Source organism: Papio anubis, chromosome 2 (assembly GCF_008728515.1).
Source record: "Papio anubis isolate 15944 chromosome 2, Panubis1.0, whole genome shotgun sequence".
Taxonomy (NCBI): Eukaryota; Metazoa; Chordata; class Mammalia; order Primates; family Cercopithecidae; genus Papio; species Papio anubis.
Genome location: NC_044977.1, coordinates 152715019 through 152730515, shown reverse-complemented (window position 1 = coordinate 152730515; position 15497 = coordinate 152715019). Strand labels below are relative to the sequence as shown.

Genomic DNA, 15497 nt, shown 5'->3' with positions numbered 1-15497 from the left:
CCAAGGCTGCCGCCTGCAAAGGCAATGCCGTGGAGGCTGGGTTCCGCCGCGACCTGGGTTTTTAAGTCATCGAAAGGGACAGGGCAGGGTCACAAACACTCTCCCGCCTTCTCTGCAGACCCGTTCGGCTGATAGGAGAGTGTTGCGCAGAAAATTCGAGGCCGGGCGCTGGAGGAGTCTCCGAGGACCGGAGAAGGCACAGAGGCGCCCCTGAGAGGCGCAGCTGGAACAAGCGATGCACGGGTTCGGATCTGGCCGGCCAACCGAGCCCAGCGGTAGCGAAAGCCAGAGTCGCCACAGAGGTTGAGCACGATTCCGTTTCTGGGGATCGGGTCCGGTGGCGAGCCACAGTCCCTAACGCCTTAGGAGACCTTAAGTAGGACAACATAATGCTGGTGGGGGCAAGGTCCAAGGAATTTAGTGGCAGAAGCCTTTCGTGGGGGAAAGGCAGATCCGTGCCTCCTCTGAGCCTGGGTGTGGGTACACCCCTGTTCCGGGGATCAGCTGGGCCCACCAAACCTCCCTATATGGGGTTGAAAGTGGCCAGTGGGACGGCCCCGCCGCCCCTCCCTCGGGATTCCACAGGGTCCTGACCCGGCCTTTATCTCCGCACGGTCAGCAGTCGCGGGGGCTTCAGGAAGGAGGACAAAGGCCCGGTGTCACTGCGGGCGGGGGCTTGGTTTCCTGGCTCTCTGCTCACACTCACAGCCTTTAGCGGTTGTTGGGGGAAGATTTTTAAAAATATGTGTCGAATTTCCTTTTTTTCTCTTCTAGAAACAAACAAACAAAAAAGGCAAAAGGCATATTCCCCTTCGCTCCTCGTCCATACAGATTAAAGTTTCCTGGGATCCTGCCCGCCCCCCCGCCCCTTTTTTTTCTTTGACTGCCTAGAAATACTTTTTCTCCCTTGTACATAGAGGAAAATGCGGGGAAAGGTTTTTTTTAAACTCGGTTTCATACTATTATTATTACTGAGGACAACCGGGCAGGCTGAGGTCCCAACATGGATGATCTGAGTCGGCCTCGTGCGGGGCTCTGCAGCCACTGCCCTGTGCACTTAGCACCTCTGGGGGCAATCAGGGCCCCTGCGCTTCCGTCCGCCGCTCCGCAGTCGAGAGCACCCTGTGCCCAGACTGGCCGACTCATTCTCTCCCGAATTTTGTTTAGAGCTGGCAAGGTGACTTAGCCCGCGCCCTGAGACCTGGGCTTGCAGCGCCGGCAACAGGGCCCCGGGGACGCGAGGCGCTCCAGGCCGGGGTCTTCCCGGCCACGGGCCTCTCTCGCTCTCCACCCGCTGGCGGCGCCTCTGTCGCCCGCAACTCGACCCAACCCGCTTCCTGCGTTTGCCCCTCAGGTTTCCCGTTTATCCACAAAGGCCTAGGAGAGCCTCGCCCACAGGCTGACCCTGCAACCTCTGGCCCGGTGGCTGCCTTCTGTTTTTCTGAAAAAGAAAAGAAAAAAAAAAGAAAAAGAAAAAAAAAAAAAAAAGAAAAATCAACCAGTCGAGGGAGGCGCGTGAGGACTGCAGGCGCCAGCCGGAGAGCCTGTGAGTGGGGCTGTGGCTGGCCCCAAGCCCCTGGGTCGGTGCCGCTTCTCGGGTCAGCACGGCCTTTCTCAGAGTAAACCTCCTAAATGTGTGAAGACCGCTTTGGGGGAAGCGAGAGGGCGGTTGGAGGAGCGCCGGACGAGGTCTCAGAGCCCACCGTGTGTGCCTTCAGGGCTTGGGTGTTAGCTGTGACGGTAACCGCGTGCGCCTCACTACTACGGACAAGGGGCTAAGGCAGGGTGGATGCAATCACGTGCGCCTGGCCCCGGAAGATGCTCGCAGGGTGGGTTAGGAAGTCCAATCCTAGAAAGTTATCACTAAAAGTTTTTTTCCCCTTCCTTTCTTCCTTCCTTCCTTCTTTGCTTCCTTCCTTTTTTTATGTAGGGGAAGGGAAAAACATTACTGAGCGTCTACTATAAACTGGGCACTTAAAAATCAGAAAATTTATTTTAATAATTCTGATACACACACATAAGAATTTCTGTTTTATAGAGGAGAACACTGAAATTTGAATGTGTATTTTGCCCACCATTACATAGTTATTAAAGAGGACATCAGGTTCCATTCCAGTTCTTCCTGGCTGAACAGGCCAGGTCTTTGCCCTATTCTGCACAGGCCACCTCCCCGAAGTGACAAGATCCCAGAACAAGCTTTTTACAGCTCAGCACCAAGCCTGTGCGGCAAACAGCCTGCACAGCAGCAGTTTCTGTGGCACAGTCTGCCCACAGCTCAGACTGTGCCTCCTTCTTTTCCTGGGAGGCTCTCCCTTCTTACTCCTGGGAGGCTCTCCTTTACTACACAGCTCCCTTGAGCATCAGTGGCAGCTAGGCTCAGCTGCTGTCAAGTCTCCTTTTAAAATTTCGGAGACCATTTGCCCCACAGATAGCTGGATGACCTCTGGTTGGTCTCTTCTCTTCTTAGGACCTGAGATTCCTCAAATGTAATGTAATTCTGGGTTCCTACACGCAAGACACTCTTTTATGACAACTGGGAGCCCTCTCTCCAGAAAGTGGAAAGTTGCTAAGACTGCTTGGTTTTAAGAATCCTTAATTCCTGGTTGTCCCTAAGGTATGGGGTTCCTAGTCCCATCCTTTCCCATATTCTAAGGGTCCCACAGTCTACTCCAAGGAGCAGGGACTGCCACACAGTGGTGGCAGGCCTGATGGGCAGGGCCCCAGGGTCACCACCAGGTTAGATCTGCAGAATGGGGACACTGCAGGGGTCCTGAGTCTGATCAAGATGTTTCCTGGCCTTAGACCCCCCACCCACAGAGGCCAGGAGTCTGGTCTGGCGATTCTGTCCATGAAGCCTGGCCCAGGCCTTCATAAAGGGAAGAGCTCAGTTGAGAGCAAACTGTTTTGGGCCAGACTCAGATTCCTGGCCCATATTCTGCTTGTCGGACTGCATAAAGCCTGGGTCTGGCCCCAATTTCCAACCTCCACCAGGGGGTTCCTTGCAGCTCCATCTCCAGCCTTGGCTTCCAGGAAACCCTGGCGAAGGCTGGATGCACCTAATCTCGGATGAAAGGTCCAGGGCCTCTTGCTCATCTAAGCCTCAGATGTGGAGCTGCGAACTATTTACTGATGCAAGCAGAAAAGAGGCCGTCAATACCCTCTGTAGTAGGGTACAGGACCATCTCCAGAACTCTGTAGGTCCCCTTCCCACAGTCCCTTGGTGCATGTACTTCAATGGCAAAGATTTCTCCAGGTCCCTCTTGAGAATAGGATACCTCCCCCCGCTTTCTCCCAACCAACCCACTTACTCTGACTGGGCAATTTTAGTGAGGTGGAGGTGACTCTAAGAATTTCTGTGTAAATGTGAGGAGGGGGCTCATACTGTCGGCAGTGTGTGAGGATGTTTATACCAACCACACACATAATCTTCATGCAAGAACAACTCATTAGGCAGGACATTCAGGAAGTGGCCAGGTATTTGTATTAAACTCTATTTACATTGTATTTACACACTGGCCAACATATATACATACATCCGCATGGCCCAGCTGTCTAGACCAGACTGTATATGCTAAGGCATAATTGCTATATAACTCTCTTAAATACTTTTGCCCTCAGGAATTGCTTAAATCAGCTTCTATAATAGAAACTCAAAAGTGCAAAGAGGGAGAGAAGAGAAAGGAAATGAGAGACGAAGACAGCCTGCCATTGAACTAAACTTTCGGCACAGAGGAAAATGACCAAACTTAAGAGCTTTGGAGAAATCCCGAGGGCTGGAGTTAGACAGATTTTTCCTGTGGGCATTCATGGTGAAGTGGGGTATGATGTGGCTCCCTTCTCTCACCTCCTTCAATCCCTGTGTAGACCCAGGAAACCCTCACTGATTCCTTCATTTCGTCTTCCTTACTTGCTGAGGCTGCTGCTCTCTTCCCAGCCTTGGGTGCCTTTTGCCTTTCAGTTCTCAGAGAGCAGACAGGCTGGTCCTCCATTGCTGGCCCCAGACAACTTCTCTGTCTCACTGGAGGTGGGCTGCTACCTGCGCACCGGGTCTTGGCCCTGGAGACTTCCCTCCCCTGCTTTCTCTGCTTCAGACAGCAGCTGGGAGAGTGCTCACAGCCAGCCTCAGAACAGGGAGCCTCTGCCTGATGAAGCAAAGGCTCTGTCCATATTATTTTATTTTTCAGCAAGCCAGGAATACACACCCACAAATGCACACATCACCAGTGAGGTATGAATGCCACACACACTGTGGTCCCAGTAAGCACTTCCTAAGTGTTAGCCATATGATTATTACAATGCCGAAAATAAATGCCCACTCTGTAGGCGAATGACAGACACACACACCTCCCACCCTGTCACCAATGCACAACTGACACTGTACACACACATTTGCAGCAGATACAGACTACACAATTAATTGCCCATGGGCTACATTTTCACATTAGACAAAGCACAAACAGACACGCACATAGCAGGCTGCTTTCTGTTCTGCAACTCCCCTCAGCCAGATAATGGAGCAGCTGGGCACCAAAGGCACCCAGACACCAGCCCTGACCAGCCTCTAGGGCTTCCTGCTCCAGCTGAGCCTCCCTCTCCATCCTGCTCCTGCCGGTTCCTGGTAGGCTCCAGTCTCAGTCTTGAGGTGATGCCCCCCGAGAATCCCCATGGCTTAGTCTCCTGCCTTGTAGTCTCTGGCAGGATGCCTGTGGGGGGCGGGGGGCATTCTGAGCAGAAGCCACTTGGGCCCAACTACACATAACGGGGATACCACCCTGAGGTTCCTACCGCCTGACCACTGGAGGGCTGAAGTGAGAGGCCTGCAGGCTCATTCTCGTGGTGGAAGACCGCTCCTGGCCCACCAGCCGGCCTGGACCTGCCGCCACTCTGCTGGCCAGGCCCCGAGATAGACCGGGGCAGTGAGGGACACACCGCTGGGTGCGGGGTCTAGTCTCAGCTGAGCAGCAGCCCGCAAGAGCCAGCAGATCTATCCTATCAGAAGTCGGAAGTCATCTATCCCATCAGAAGAGTGAAGGCCCATCACCCCCTAATCCGCCTGGGAGAACCAGACTGCAACCAGGTCAAACGCCTTTGTGCCTGCGCGGAAGCACGGATCTTAATTCGTTATTTGAAGATCTCAGTAAAGGAAGAGAGAGAAAGAAAAAAGACTAAATTTCTGCAGCCACGAAGTATGTTCAATCCTTAGTGAAACCTCCAAATCTCCGACCCATATCTCAAGGTAAATGAATTCTGACTATTAAAAATAACAAATCAGTCACTCCTCACATTTGTACAGAGGTTAGCAGCTTGCAGCGCATTTCCACAACCAGAATTTTATCTATTAATATTCGGAACAAACTCTTGGCTGTTATAGTTGACTCAAAATCGAAAAGTTTGAGAACAATAATAAAAACACAGCCAGCCCATATACCTAGTACAACTGTATATGAGGTAGAATACAAACTTGAATGGGTACAAAAATAAACCGAGTCCTACCTACAGTCGCGCCTTGTGAACGAACTTTCTGCTGACGTTAAACAGCCGCAACGGGCCAGTGATGACACAGAAAACAAACAATCCCCAGGAAAACAAAGCAGCAGCGACAGCCACAAACGCCTGCCACCCCGGTTGCTCTCAATCTTTGTTTAGCTCATTCTGAAAAAAAGAAAATTGTGCTGAAAATCTCCCTCTTTGAACTAGCTGCTGAACTTAGGCGCGACGGAAATAAAGAAGTCCGTGTTAAAAGAAAGAACAAAAAATTTATTCGGGAATCGACAAGGCAAAAAACAAAAACAAAACAAAACAAAACAAAACAAAAACAAAAACACAACAAAAGTGCTCTAGTTCTCTCTAGAAAATTTGGTCCCCCAAACAAGTTACAGTACAACCAGGTCTATGGTTTTCAGGCCGGACCGGCTCCGGGCCACAAGACCACCTAGGTCGGCCGCTGCCGGGTTTCACATTTCTCCTTCCCAAGGTGGGAGAAGCAGGACGTTTGAAAAACAAAAAGCAGGGAGGACGAGCCGTCCCTGCAGCGTGGGCCAGGCAGGCAGTGATCTCCCTGCATCCAGGACTTGCATCGGAAAATCCGGGGACATTTGTTTTTGATTTTTTTCTTCAGATAGGGAGAGGGTGAAACTTCCCCAATTGGTAGACGAAACCATATTTAGTGGATATATTCTCCTACCTCTGAACACAGCTTTTTGAAGGCCCGACAGGAACTCTCACGCAAATCTTCCAGAAGAGAAGATGAGGAATACTAAAGCTTTTGATTTTCATGTTTGGATTTAGCAAGCTCCAAGGCCACAATACTTCCCCGGTTGCCCGGTGAATGTTTTTTCTCCTTACTTTTTTTTTTTTTTTTAATATTCTCTTAAAAAGCTCCACCGATCTTTTAAACAAAACATTAGCCAGCCGCCGGGGCCCGGAGGTGCCCGAAGCGACCGGACTGACAGCGAAGGAAACGCGGCCTCCCTCCGCGCCGGCCCGCGGTGTAAACCGAGTACAGGCCGCGGAGCCAGGCTGTCCCGGCTCCCGCTGGGTCCCAACCCCCGCCCCGCCCAGTGGACCCCGCGGCAAGCGGCTTCTGAACAGCTTCAAGAGGGTTCGCGGAGCAAACACACGTGTTGGTCTGTCCCTTTCTCAGGCAGCGCGGGTCCCGCCGCCAGTCCTGTCCGGCGCGTCTAGCCATGGACTGACTGCACGGCAGTCGGGCGGGGAACGCCGAGCGCGAGCGCACCGACCTGTGAGAGAAGGCCAAGAGGTCTGCGCCGCCGACGCCCGGTCGCACCTCGGCCCCGGGCCCTTTCCGCGGTCAACTTGGGCGGGAGACGCTGGGGCTCCGGAAAGAGACGAGCCCAGTAAAAAGCGCACAGAGAGGCGGCTTCAGGCCAGGGGAGTGCAAGGGCATAGAGGTCAGGGAGGTGAGCACAGGAGGACAAGCAGAGGGAACAAAGAGGAGCTGAGGAGAGCGAAAAAGCACAGAGGGACCCCGGGCGCTGGATCCAGAGGCGGGCCCAGAGGGTGTGAGGTCCGGCTGGCGGCGGCGGCGTCGGCTGCGACCAGGACCGGCGTCGCGCGTCCCTGCATCCTCGCATCCGTCTGCACCGGCATGCGGTGGGCTCTCAGAGATCCAGGCGCGAATGCAGCGCGCCGGTCTTGCTGTCGTGGTCCCAGTAAGAGCAATGCATCATGGCGAGCTCGGGCTGCCGGGCGCAAGCGAACTGCAGGCCGGGCGCACTGGTGGGCGCGGGCGCCGGGGGCGCGGCGGTGGCTGGGCTGGCGGGGCTGAGCTGGCCTGGGGGCGGCGCGGCGGCCCCGTGGTGCGGTGGGGCAGGCGGCGGTGCGGCGGCCGCGTGCAGATGGTGTGCGTGCGGATGCGGGTGGGGGTGCGGCGGCGGCGGGGGTGCGGCCGGCGGGCCTCCCAGGCCGTTGTACGAGTTCACTACGCCGGGGGGCAGCGCCATGCTCTGCACGCGAGTGTATGGCCCGTAAGAGGCGGCCGGGCCCGCCAGCCCCTTGACCACAGCGGCCGCGCCGGGGCTGCCGGGGCCCGCGGCCGCAGCCGCCGCTGCTGCAGCCGCTGCGGCCGCCGCCATCTGGCAGGAGGCATAGGGCATGGGTGAGGGAGGCTGCGGTAGCGGCCACGAGTTGTTGAGGAAGCCGGACTGTAGGTACTTGGGGGGCGCCAGGTAGCCGTAGCCGTCGGCCCCGGCGCCCGCCACGCCGCACCCGCCTGCGGCGCCTCCGGCCCCGAAGAGCCCCTTGCCGGGCTGGAAGTGCGCGGGTGGCGGCCGGAAGGGCCGCTTCATGCGGCGGCGGCGCCGGTAGTTGCCCTTCTCGAACATGTCTTCGCAGGCCGGGTCCAGCGTCCAGTAGTTGCCCTTGCGCTCGCCGCCGCCCTCGCGCGGCACTTTGATGAAGCACTCGTTGAGGCTGAGGTTGTGGCGGATGCTATTTTGCCAGCCCTTCTTGTTCTTCTCGTAGAACGGGAACTTGGCGATGATGTACTGGTAGATGCCGGACAGCGTGAGCCTCTTCTCCGCGCTCTCGCGGATCGCCATGGCGATGAGCGCCACGTACGAGTACGGGGGCTTCTGCGCCGGGTCCGGCTTCTCCGGGGCTGTCCCGCCGCCACCCCCTCCGCCCTTGCCTGGGCTCGGCGGCGGCGCTTCTGGCTCCTTGACTGTGCGGCCGGTCTCTGGGGCCAGCAGGGCCCCCGCCGCGTCCTCGGGCTCGGGGTAGCTGGCCATCATGACAAAGCCGGCGCGCCGCGGCCGGGCCGCCTCTGCTCTCCGTTCCAGGCGCTGGCGCGGCAAAGAGTTGGGGCGCACAAGTCCGCTTACGGCCGAGTCTCAAACTTCTGGAGACTGCGGATGCCGCCCGCGTTTGCTTGCTGGAGGCCTCTCGCTGCTCTCCCCTCTCCTTCCCCTTCCCCTAGGGAGCGGCCGGCGGGAGTGGAGCTCAGCCTCTGGCCATGGGGAGTCCGCCCAACAGAGAGGGGCTCCGGCCTCGCCGCCCCTCCCCGTCCAGGCCAGTCCCCGCCTTGGTGGGTTTTCTTTTCTGCTCTCTTCCCCTCCCCCCGCCCCCCGGTTTCCCGAAGCACGACCCGCGTCTCTGGCAGAGCTGCCTCCTGGAGTCCCTAGTGCGCCAGGAGCCTCGCTCTGTTCTGATTCGTATGGGCTCCACCGAGTTCCGCTTGCGTCAGGCGCCTTCGCCCCTATAGCGGGGCGGCCAGCCGCGCACGGGCGAGTTCATCTCCAAGTCACTTTTTGTAAACGCCCCGCACAGCCTGGACCGGCCTGCCCCCGCCCGGCGAGCCTCCGGGGCCCAGCCGACAGCCAGGCTCACGCGCCCTTGAAATCTGCCGGTACTCTCTCTGCGGGCTGGGCTGGGAGATGACGAGGACCCCGGTGGGGTCCACTCGCACCCAGCCAAAGCCCAGGAAGCTCGGGCCCCAGCGAGAAGAGGCGCTCCAAGCCTCCTCGCGGCTTTCAGGTGAAAGAAAACGACTCCTTTGCTCTGCCGTTTGCTGCTGTCTTGAGGCTGAACTAGCTCGGGGCTGGGGAGGGGCGAGACGGCGCAGGGCCGGACGGGGTAGGGTGGGGAGAGCTGCTCTGAGGCTTTGGGAAAATGAGCACAGAAACGCGTGTGACTGTACGAAGAAACCTCGGACTGGCCTGTCCCTCTCGCTCTCAGAGTGACTGGGCTGGAATGGAGCTGGGGAGAGGATCTCTGGGAATAGTCGTACAGGGGCGCCGCCTGAATAACCTCTGCCTCTCCCTGCGTTGCCAGTGGATCTAGGAACCAGGCTCCTCCTTGGAATCCCTGTACTAATCCTATGGGGTTGGAGTGAAGGTTGGATGTGTGCTTTTAACAGCACCAAGTAGATGCCCCTCAGCTATTGCGCTAATACAGCCGGGGATGTTGCTGGGACTTTGCGGGACTGTGTATGTGTGTGCACAGGGGTCACATATGGAAGTCATGGAGAAGAGCTGTCCTTGAGATGGGTGAGATACCAGGTGCATGTATGCTGCTCAGAAACACAGGTATGCACATGTACAAGGTGTGAGATTTGTATTTACAAGGTAAAACACACTGATACTGATAGTTACATAATATGTTTATCAAGTATCAGAGTAAATGTAGCTGGTGGATATAGCGTCTTCTCTTTTTCTCCTTTCTTCTTTCCTTCCCCTCTTTCTTCCTTTCTTTCACAATTCTTCGATGCCTCTTTCCCTCCCAGTGCATGTATTTCGCCACAGACTGGGAAGAAAAACATCAGGCTGAGGGAGGGACTTGTTCAAATCTCTCTCCTGATGAGACATTTGTTCTGATCTTTCTCCAGAAGATCAGGAGTTAGTTGTCACCTACCTTAAGCAGAATTCTAATGGGAATCCAGTTATATCAGCATGTACAGAGATTGTTTCAGGGAAAATCAGGTGTGCCTTTTAACAGTATGCTCCTTAACAGTGCCTTTTAACTTGGCCTTAACAAAAAGTCTGCAGTTATAAAGTATGAGACAGATGGCCAGTGTTTTGAATCCTCAAACCCCAAACTCCTTGGTGCTGAGGAGTGGGGCAAGGCTGCCTTATGGAGGAAGGTGGACTGAATGGATGTCCTGTAGGTGTGCGTTAGTGATTGGCATGTCTGGAGTGGCTGGCTCAATGCCTGTCACTGCTTCTTCCTCCCAGGCTGTTTCGACTCTGAGAGTTCTCCAGAAGCCCAAGGAGCCTTCAGTGGCCTGTAGTTCCAGCATCCACAGGCCATCTACAAGTGTTGTCTGCTGCTCACTCAGGCCTCTGATCTGCATTCTGAGATGAAAGAGAGGGAGGACAAGGGTGCTGGGGCTCTTTGGAATTCAGCATCTTGAAGATGACACCAGAGAGGTCAGCAGGGCAGCCCTTGCCTGGTCACAAGGATGAGAGGGAGCAAGGCTATCCACAAAGTAGCTTGGTTTTTTTTTATGGGCGGTCTCCCACTGCACCCAATAGGCATGGGGGAAGCAGCACTTCTGCAGAATCCCTGCTGCTGCTTTCTGAGCAGGAGTGCAGATGTTTTTCTTCTTCCTTACCCCCATCCTTGCCCAGGCTTTGGGTGGGAGTAGTGAGTCAGATTTGGGGCTGCTGCAGATTGGCCTAGTGCCTATCCTCCCCCAGCCAGGGCCTGGGCAGGGGGAAAAACAGCTGGGTCTGGCCCTATCCTGGTGGGGGCTCCTCTCTCCTTTTCTCTCTCTCTCTTTTTTCTTTTTTTTTCTGACCACCCAGGCTGGCTCTCTGCCTCTCTCTCTCTCTCTTTCTTTCTTCTTCTCACAGGCATTTCCGCTGCTCAGCCCTGCAGCAGCCAGGTGTAACAGCATTGTTGTGTGTGTCATCACTTCCCTGAATTCCATACTCGGCTCCCTTTTCAGCCTTTAAGGAGCCTGTGTGTGTGTGTGTGTGTGTGTGTGTGTGTGTAGGGGTTGGGGGCAAATGAAGGAGTTCCTCTAAAGGATTTTCAGAGTAGAAAGGAGTTCTGCTCTGAAAATATTGATTTCTGACTGTTCCGTGGAGGAACAGAACCCCCAGCCCTGGTGCAGAAGAGGATGCCTGATGCGTGCACCCTGGGAAGGGCTGGAATCAGTCTCCCCAAGATGTGCCTTCACATGGCGGTCGGCATTCGAAGGCTCAGAAAACAGGCAAGAAAATGCGGGCAAGAAGCCTGGCAGAATGATTACTTTCAGGTCCCCTCCAGGCCTCTGCGGAAAAGCCAGGGGCTTCGAGCTGGAGACAGAGGAGCCTAGGAAGAGAGTACAATCCTCTCCTTGCCAGCCCAGCCAGAGGTGGGTGAAGCGGGCGCTCCAGGAAACGGTGCGGGACGCCTTGATTTTTTCTCAGCCTTCGGAGGCAGGCTGGTTGCTGGTGGGGTCGGGATCCTCTCTGAACAGGGCATACTGTGCCTAGGTTTTGTGGACGCCCGGGCCGGTTCCTTTTCTCTCCGCGGCATTGGGGCGACGCAGGGCCCCGGCTTAGTGACCTTGGGGCGGCGCTCACTTCCAGAGGCCAGGGTGGTGGGCTGGGCAGAGATCACTGCCTCTTTGCCCCAGTTTTCCAGGGTCCCGCAGCTGCAATTGAGCAGCCACCGGCGCCTCCTGACCGTGGTCCCACTGGAGCGCCGCCTGCGGATACGGTTCCCGTGAACCGCCAACCGAACGCAGCCTCAGCTCCCGCGCCTCCTCGCAGTCTGGCCCCGTGCCTCGGAGGTCCCGACAGCCGGCGTGAGCAATCTGCTCGGCTCTGATGGAGACGCTTTTCTCCCCAGGGCCGGGAATCCTGCAACAGCGGCAGAAGCGGCCCTCGCCTCTGGCTCCCGGTGGCCCAGCTCTACTAGGGGAGCGTCGCGGCTGCTCTGAGGCAGGCAGCGCTTCGCTAGAACCGTTCAGCTCGTCCCGCGCCGACGCCGGCTGCCTGAACCAGGTCCCGCGGTCCCCTTTCCTAGCGGGACCCCGAAACACCCGCCGGTTTCCCACTCCTGAGCGGGAGAGAATAGAGCCTGCTGCAACTCTCTGCTTGTAGGGATGGCCTCTGCAGTGCTTGGCCAGCAAAGGGACGCTTCATTGTGTCTATTAGTACATCCCCATACACTCCACTCCTCAACAACTATCAGCACTCACGCCCTCCTGGCCCCTCACACCTCCCTTTGCACCCACACCTCAGGGACCCGGTGTCCCTCCACTTAGGTCACGTTACTCCATCCACTTCTCTCTCTCTCTCTCTCTCTCTCTCTCTCTCGGTCAACTCCAGATCCCCTCTAGTTCTCCTTCCCCACCTACTTCTCTCACACTCACCAGCTACACATACTAATTCAGATCCTGCACATGTCGGTGGAAAACATGTCAAGCCAATGTGCAGACCCTAAGCTTTTTCCACACTCTGCTCACCTTCCCATCTCACGGCACAGGAGGATCTCTGGGCTCCATGTTTACAAGCCTGACTCCCAGAAGCCTGTTGATTCTCTGATGTCCTTGGCCTGTGACTGGGGTGACTGGGCTGCCACCTGGGTGTTTTCATGGTGGGATTGCTGCGCAGACCACAGAGAAGCTCAGGTACTGAGCACATTCCAGATACACTTTAACATGCACAGGCCACTCACACAGGCTTCATCTCTGTCTCACAGCTCTGCTGAGCTTGCTGCAGCAGCAGACACCCACATAGCACCAAGTCTGAAGTCAGTGGGTATTAGTCTGCCTGGCTGGGATTAGCAAAGTCAGTTATGTGCTTGGGAGAGAACAGGGGAATGGGGAGAGAGAGAGATATTGAGAAAGAGGAAAGAGAAGTGACCTCCTACTCTGGGAAGAACTCACACATGAGAGCTGTTTCTTGTTGTTAAGTGTCTCATTGAGCTCCCCTCTTTCTCCCCCAGGAAGGGCTGAGAGGCAGTAGACCAGAGCTCTGGCTCCTCTTTACCTTGCTGATGTGGGGGTATGAGTCCACCAACACAATTTTGTCCCAAGGAGTATGTGCCTCACCGTCAATCAGGCAGAATGCAAGGCAGTTGTAGGCCTTTTTCATGGTGGAGGCCAACTGGGAAAAAGGCAGAAGGGGCTGGGTCCTGGGCCAAGTCAGGCCCTCCTCCCTCCAAAGACCCCTGGGATGCTCTCAGAGCCGGATTCTAGGGTGGTGGGAGCTGCTGACAAGCATCCTCCGATGTCCCTCATGACATCTATGGCCCAAAGCCATTTTGTTCAGCTCTGAATAGTGAGTGCCTTGCCAGTAGGCCTCAGACTTGCTTGGGAACATGATGTGCTCTTAAAAGTTGCCTCGTTGCCGCTCTCCACACCCAGACTGTAAGCGCTAATGGGCAGACTCTGCCCTCTGCTCCTCACTCAGTGCTTCCCACCAGGATGGGCTTAGTACTTTTTAATAGAATTAGAAAACGGTTCCACTGGACAGAATTGGGAAATGCCACTTTCCTTATAATGAAGTTAGAATTTCCAAGAAAGGGACTGTAGCTGAGGAAGAGTGGTTTGACCATTGAGAGCCAGCTCAGGATCTGAGAGTTCTCTGCCATTTGGGGTTACTTGCTCATCATAGCTGCATGACCATGGTGCTGAACCTTAGGCAAGGACAAGGACACCTCCTTAGTCCCCAATCAGGGTGAGGACCTGTCTGAAACATTCAAACTAGACTTTACTGGAAACAGGTCTCTGCACTCAGGGCAACTGGCTTGCAAGGTAAGGCCTGCAGTCTCCAGCCCCATGCTAACCCATGAGGGGACGCCAGAGAGAGCCCTTCCCCCTTGGTCCTCATTCCTGGCTCAATTTTCGCCCACAAAGTGGGCCCTGCCTAAAGACGATAGGCAACTGCCATGCAGGAAGGCAGTTTTAGATACCTAGCTGGCACAAAGTCCAGAGGAAGGGAGGGAGAAGGGCTGAGTTTTGTATTACTGTTCTACCTTTGGAGATTTTCCTCATGCCAAGATGGGTGTGTGTGTGTGTGTGTGTGTGTGTGTGTGTATGCGGTATAACTTTATTAAACACTTTTTTTTTTTTTTTTTGAGACAGGGTCTCACTCTGCTGCCCAAGCTGGAGTGCAGTGGTGCAATCTCGGCTTACTGCAATCTCCACCTCCCAGGCTCAAGTGATCCTCCCACCTCAGCCTCAGCCTCAGCCTCCCAAGTAGCTGGGACTATGGCTGTGAGCCAACACAGTCAGCTAATTTTTTTTTTTTTTTTTTGTATTTTTGGTAGAGACAGGGTTTTGCCGTGTGGGTCAGACTGGTCTTGAACTCCTGAGCTCAGGGTGATTTGCCTGCTTCAACTTCCCAAAGTGTTGGGATTGCAGGTGTAAGCCACCATGCCTGGTCAGTTTTTTAGTTTTTATTTCAATAGTTTTGGGGGAACAGGTGGTTTTTGGTTATGTGGATGAGTTCTTTAGTGGTAATTTCTGAGATTTTGGTGCACTTGTCACCTGAGCATTGTACACAATACCCAGTGTGTAATCTTTTATCCCTCACCCCCCTCCTACCCTTCCCCATTGAGTCCCCATTATATAATTTTTTTTTTTTTCTTTTTGAGACAGAGTCTCAGTCTGTTGCCCAGGCTGGAGTGCAGTGGCGTGAACTTGGCTCACGGCAGCCTACTGAGTTCAAGTGATTCTCCTGCCTCAGCCTCCTGCGTAGCTGGGACTACAGGCATACACCACCATGCCCAGCTAATTTTTGTAGTTTTAGTAGAGATGGAGTTTCACCGTGTTGGCCAGGCCAGTCTTGAACTCCTAACCTCAAGTGATCTGCCCATCTTGGCCTCCCAAAGTGTTGGGATTACAGGCGTGAGCCACTGCGCCCGGTCCATTATGTCATTCTTATGCCTCTGCGTCTTCATAGCTTAGCTCTCACTTATAAGTGAGAACAGAGGATATTTGGTTTTCCATACTTGAGTTACTTCACTTAGTACAATGGTCTCCAACTCCATCCAGACTGCTGTGAATGCCATTATTTTATTCCTTTTTATGGCTGAGTAGTATTCCATGGTGTATATATATCACATTTTCTTTATCCCCTCATTGGTTGATGGGCATTTAGGCTTTTTCTGTATTTTTGTATGTAGATGGTAAACAATATACAGGTTGATGTATTATGACATATAATGCAGTATGTAACCACCACCTGGATCAAGATATAGAGCATTTCTGGCACGTCATAAGGTTCCTTCATATCTTTTTCCAATCAATATTGCCTCAAAAGGGAACCCATATTTGGATTTCTATCACCATGAATAACCTTTGCCTGCCTTGAGCCTCATATAAATGGAGCGTATAGCATATATGCCTTTATGTCTAGTTTTTTCTGCACAACATATTTTTAATATTCACTGGTCTTGTTGCATGTGTTAGACATTTATTTCTTTTTATTGCTGTGTAATATTCTAGTATTTGCTTATCCATCCATGTGTTGAGGGACGTTTGTTTCCAGTTTTTGGATATCATAAATAAAGCTGCTGCCCACATTGTTGTACATGTCTTT

The 15497-nt window shown here is 54.4% G+C and overlaps 2 protein-coding genes across 2 annotated transcripts; one reads left to right on the top strand and one right to left on the bottom strand.

Moving 5' to 3' along the window:
* Positions 1-6345: 6345 nt before the first annotated feature.
* Positions 6346-8664, bottom strand: FOXL2 (forkhead box L2). Its single transcript, XM_003895042.5, has one exon. The coding sequence runs from the start codon at positions 8250-8252 to the stop codon at positions 7122-7124; it is 1131 nt and encodes a 376-aa protein (XP_003895091.1). The 5' UTR covers positions 8253-8664; the 3' UTR covers positions 6346-7121.
* A 230-nt stretch (positions 8665-8894) lies between these two features.
* FOXL2NB (FOXL2 neighbor) lies at positions 8895-14018 on the top strand. Its single transcript, XM_003895041.5, is given in 4 exon segments — positions 8895-8994; positions 11055-11144; positions 11147-11173; positions 11797-14018. Coding segments are annotated over 4 exon segments (525 nt in total). The 3' UTR covers positions 12105-14018.
* The last annotated feature ends 1479 nt before the right edge of the window (positions 14019-15497 follow it).

What these genes read in the sequence shown, in the direction of transcription:
- FOXL2 (XM_003895042.5), bottom strand. Translation starts at nt 8,252, where the DNA reads ATGATGGCCAGCTACCCCGAGCCCGAGGACGCGGCGGGGGCCCTGCTG.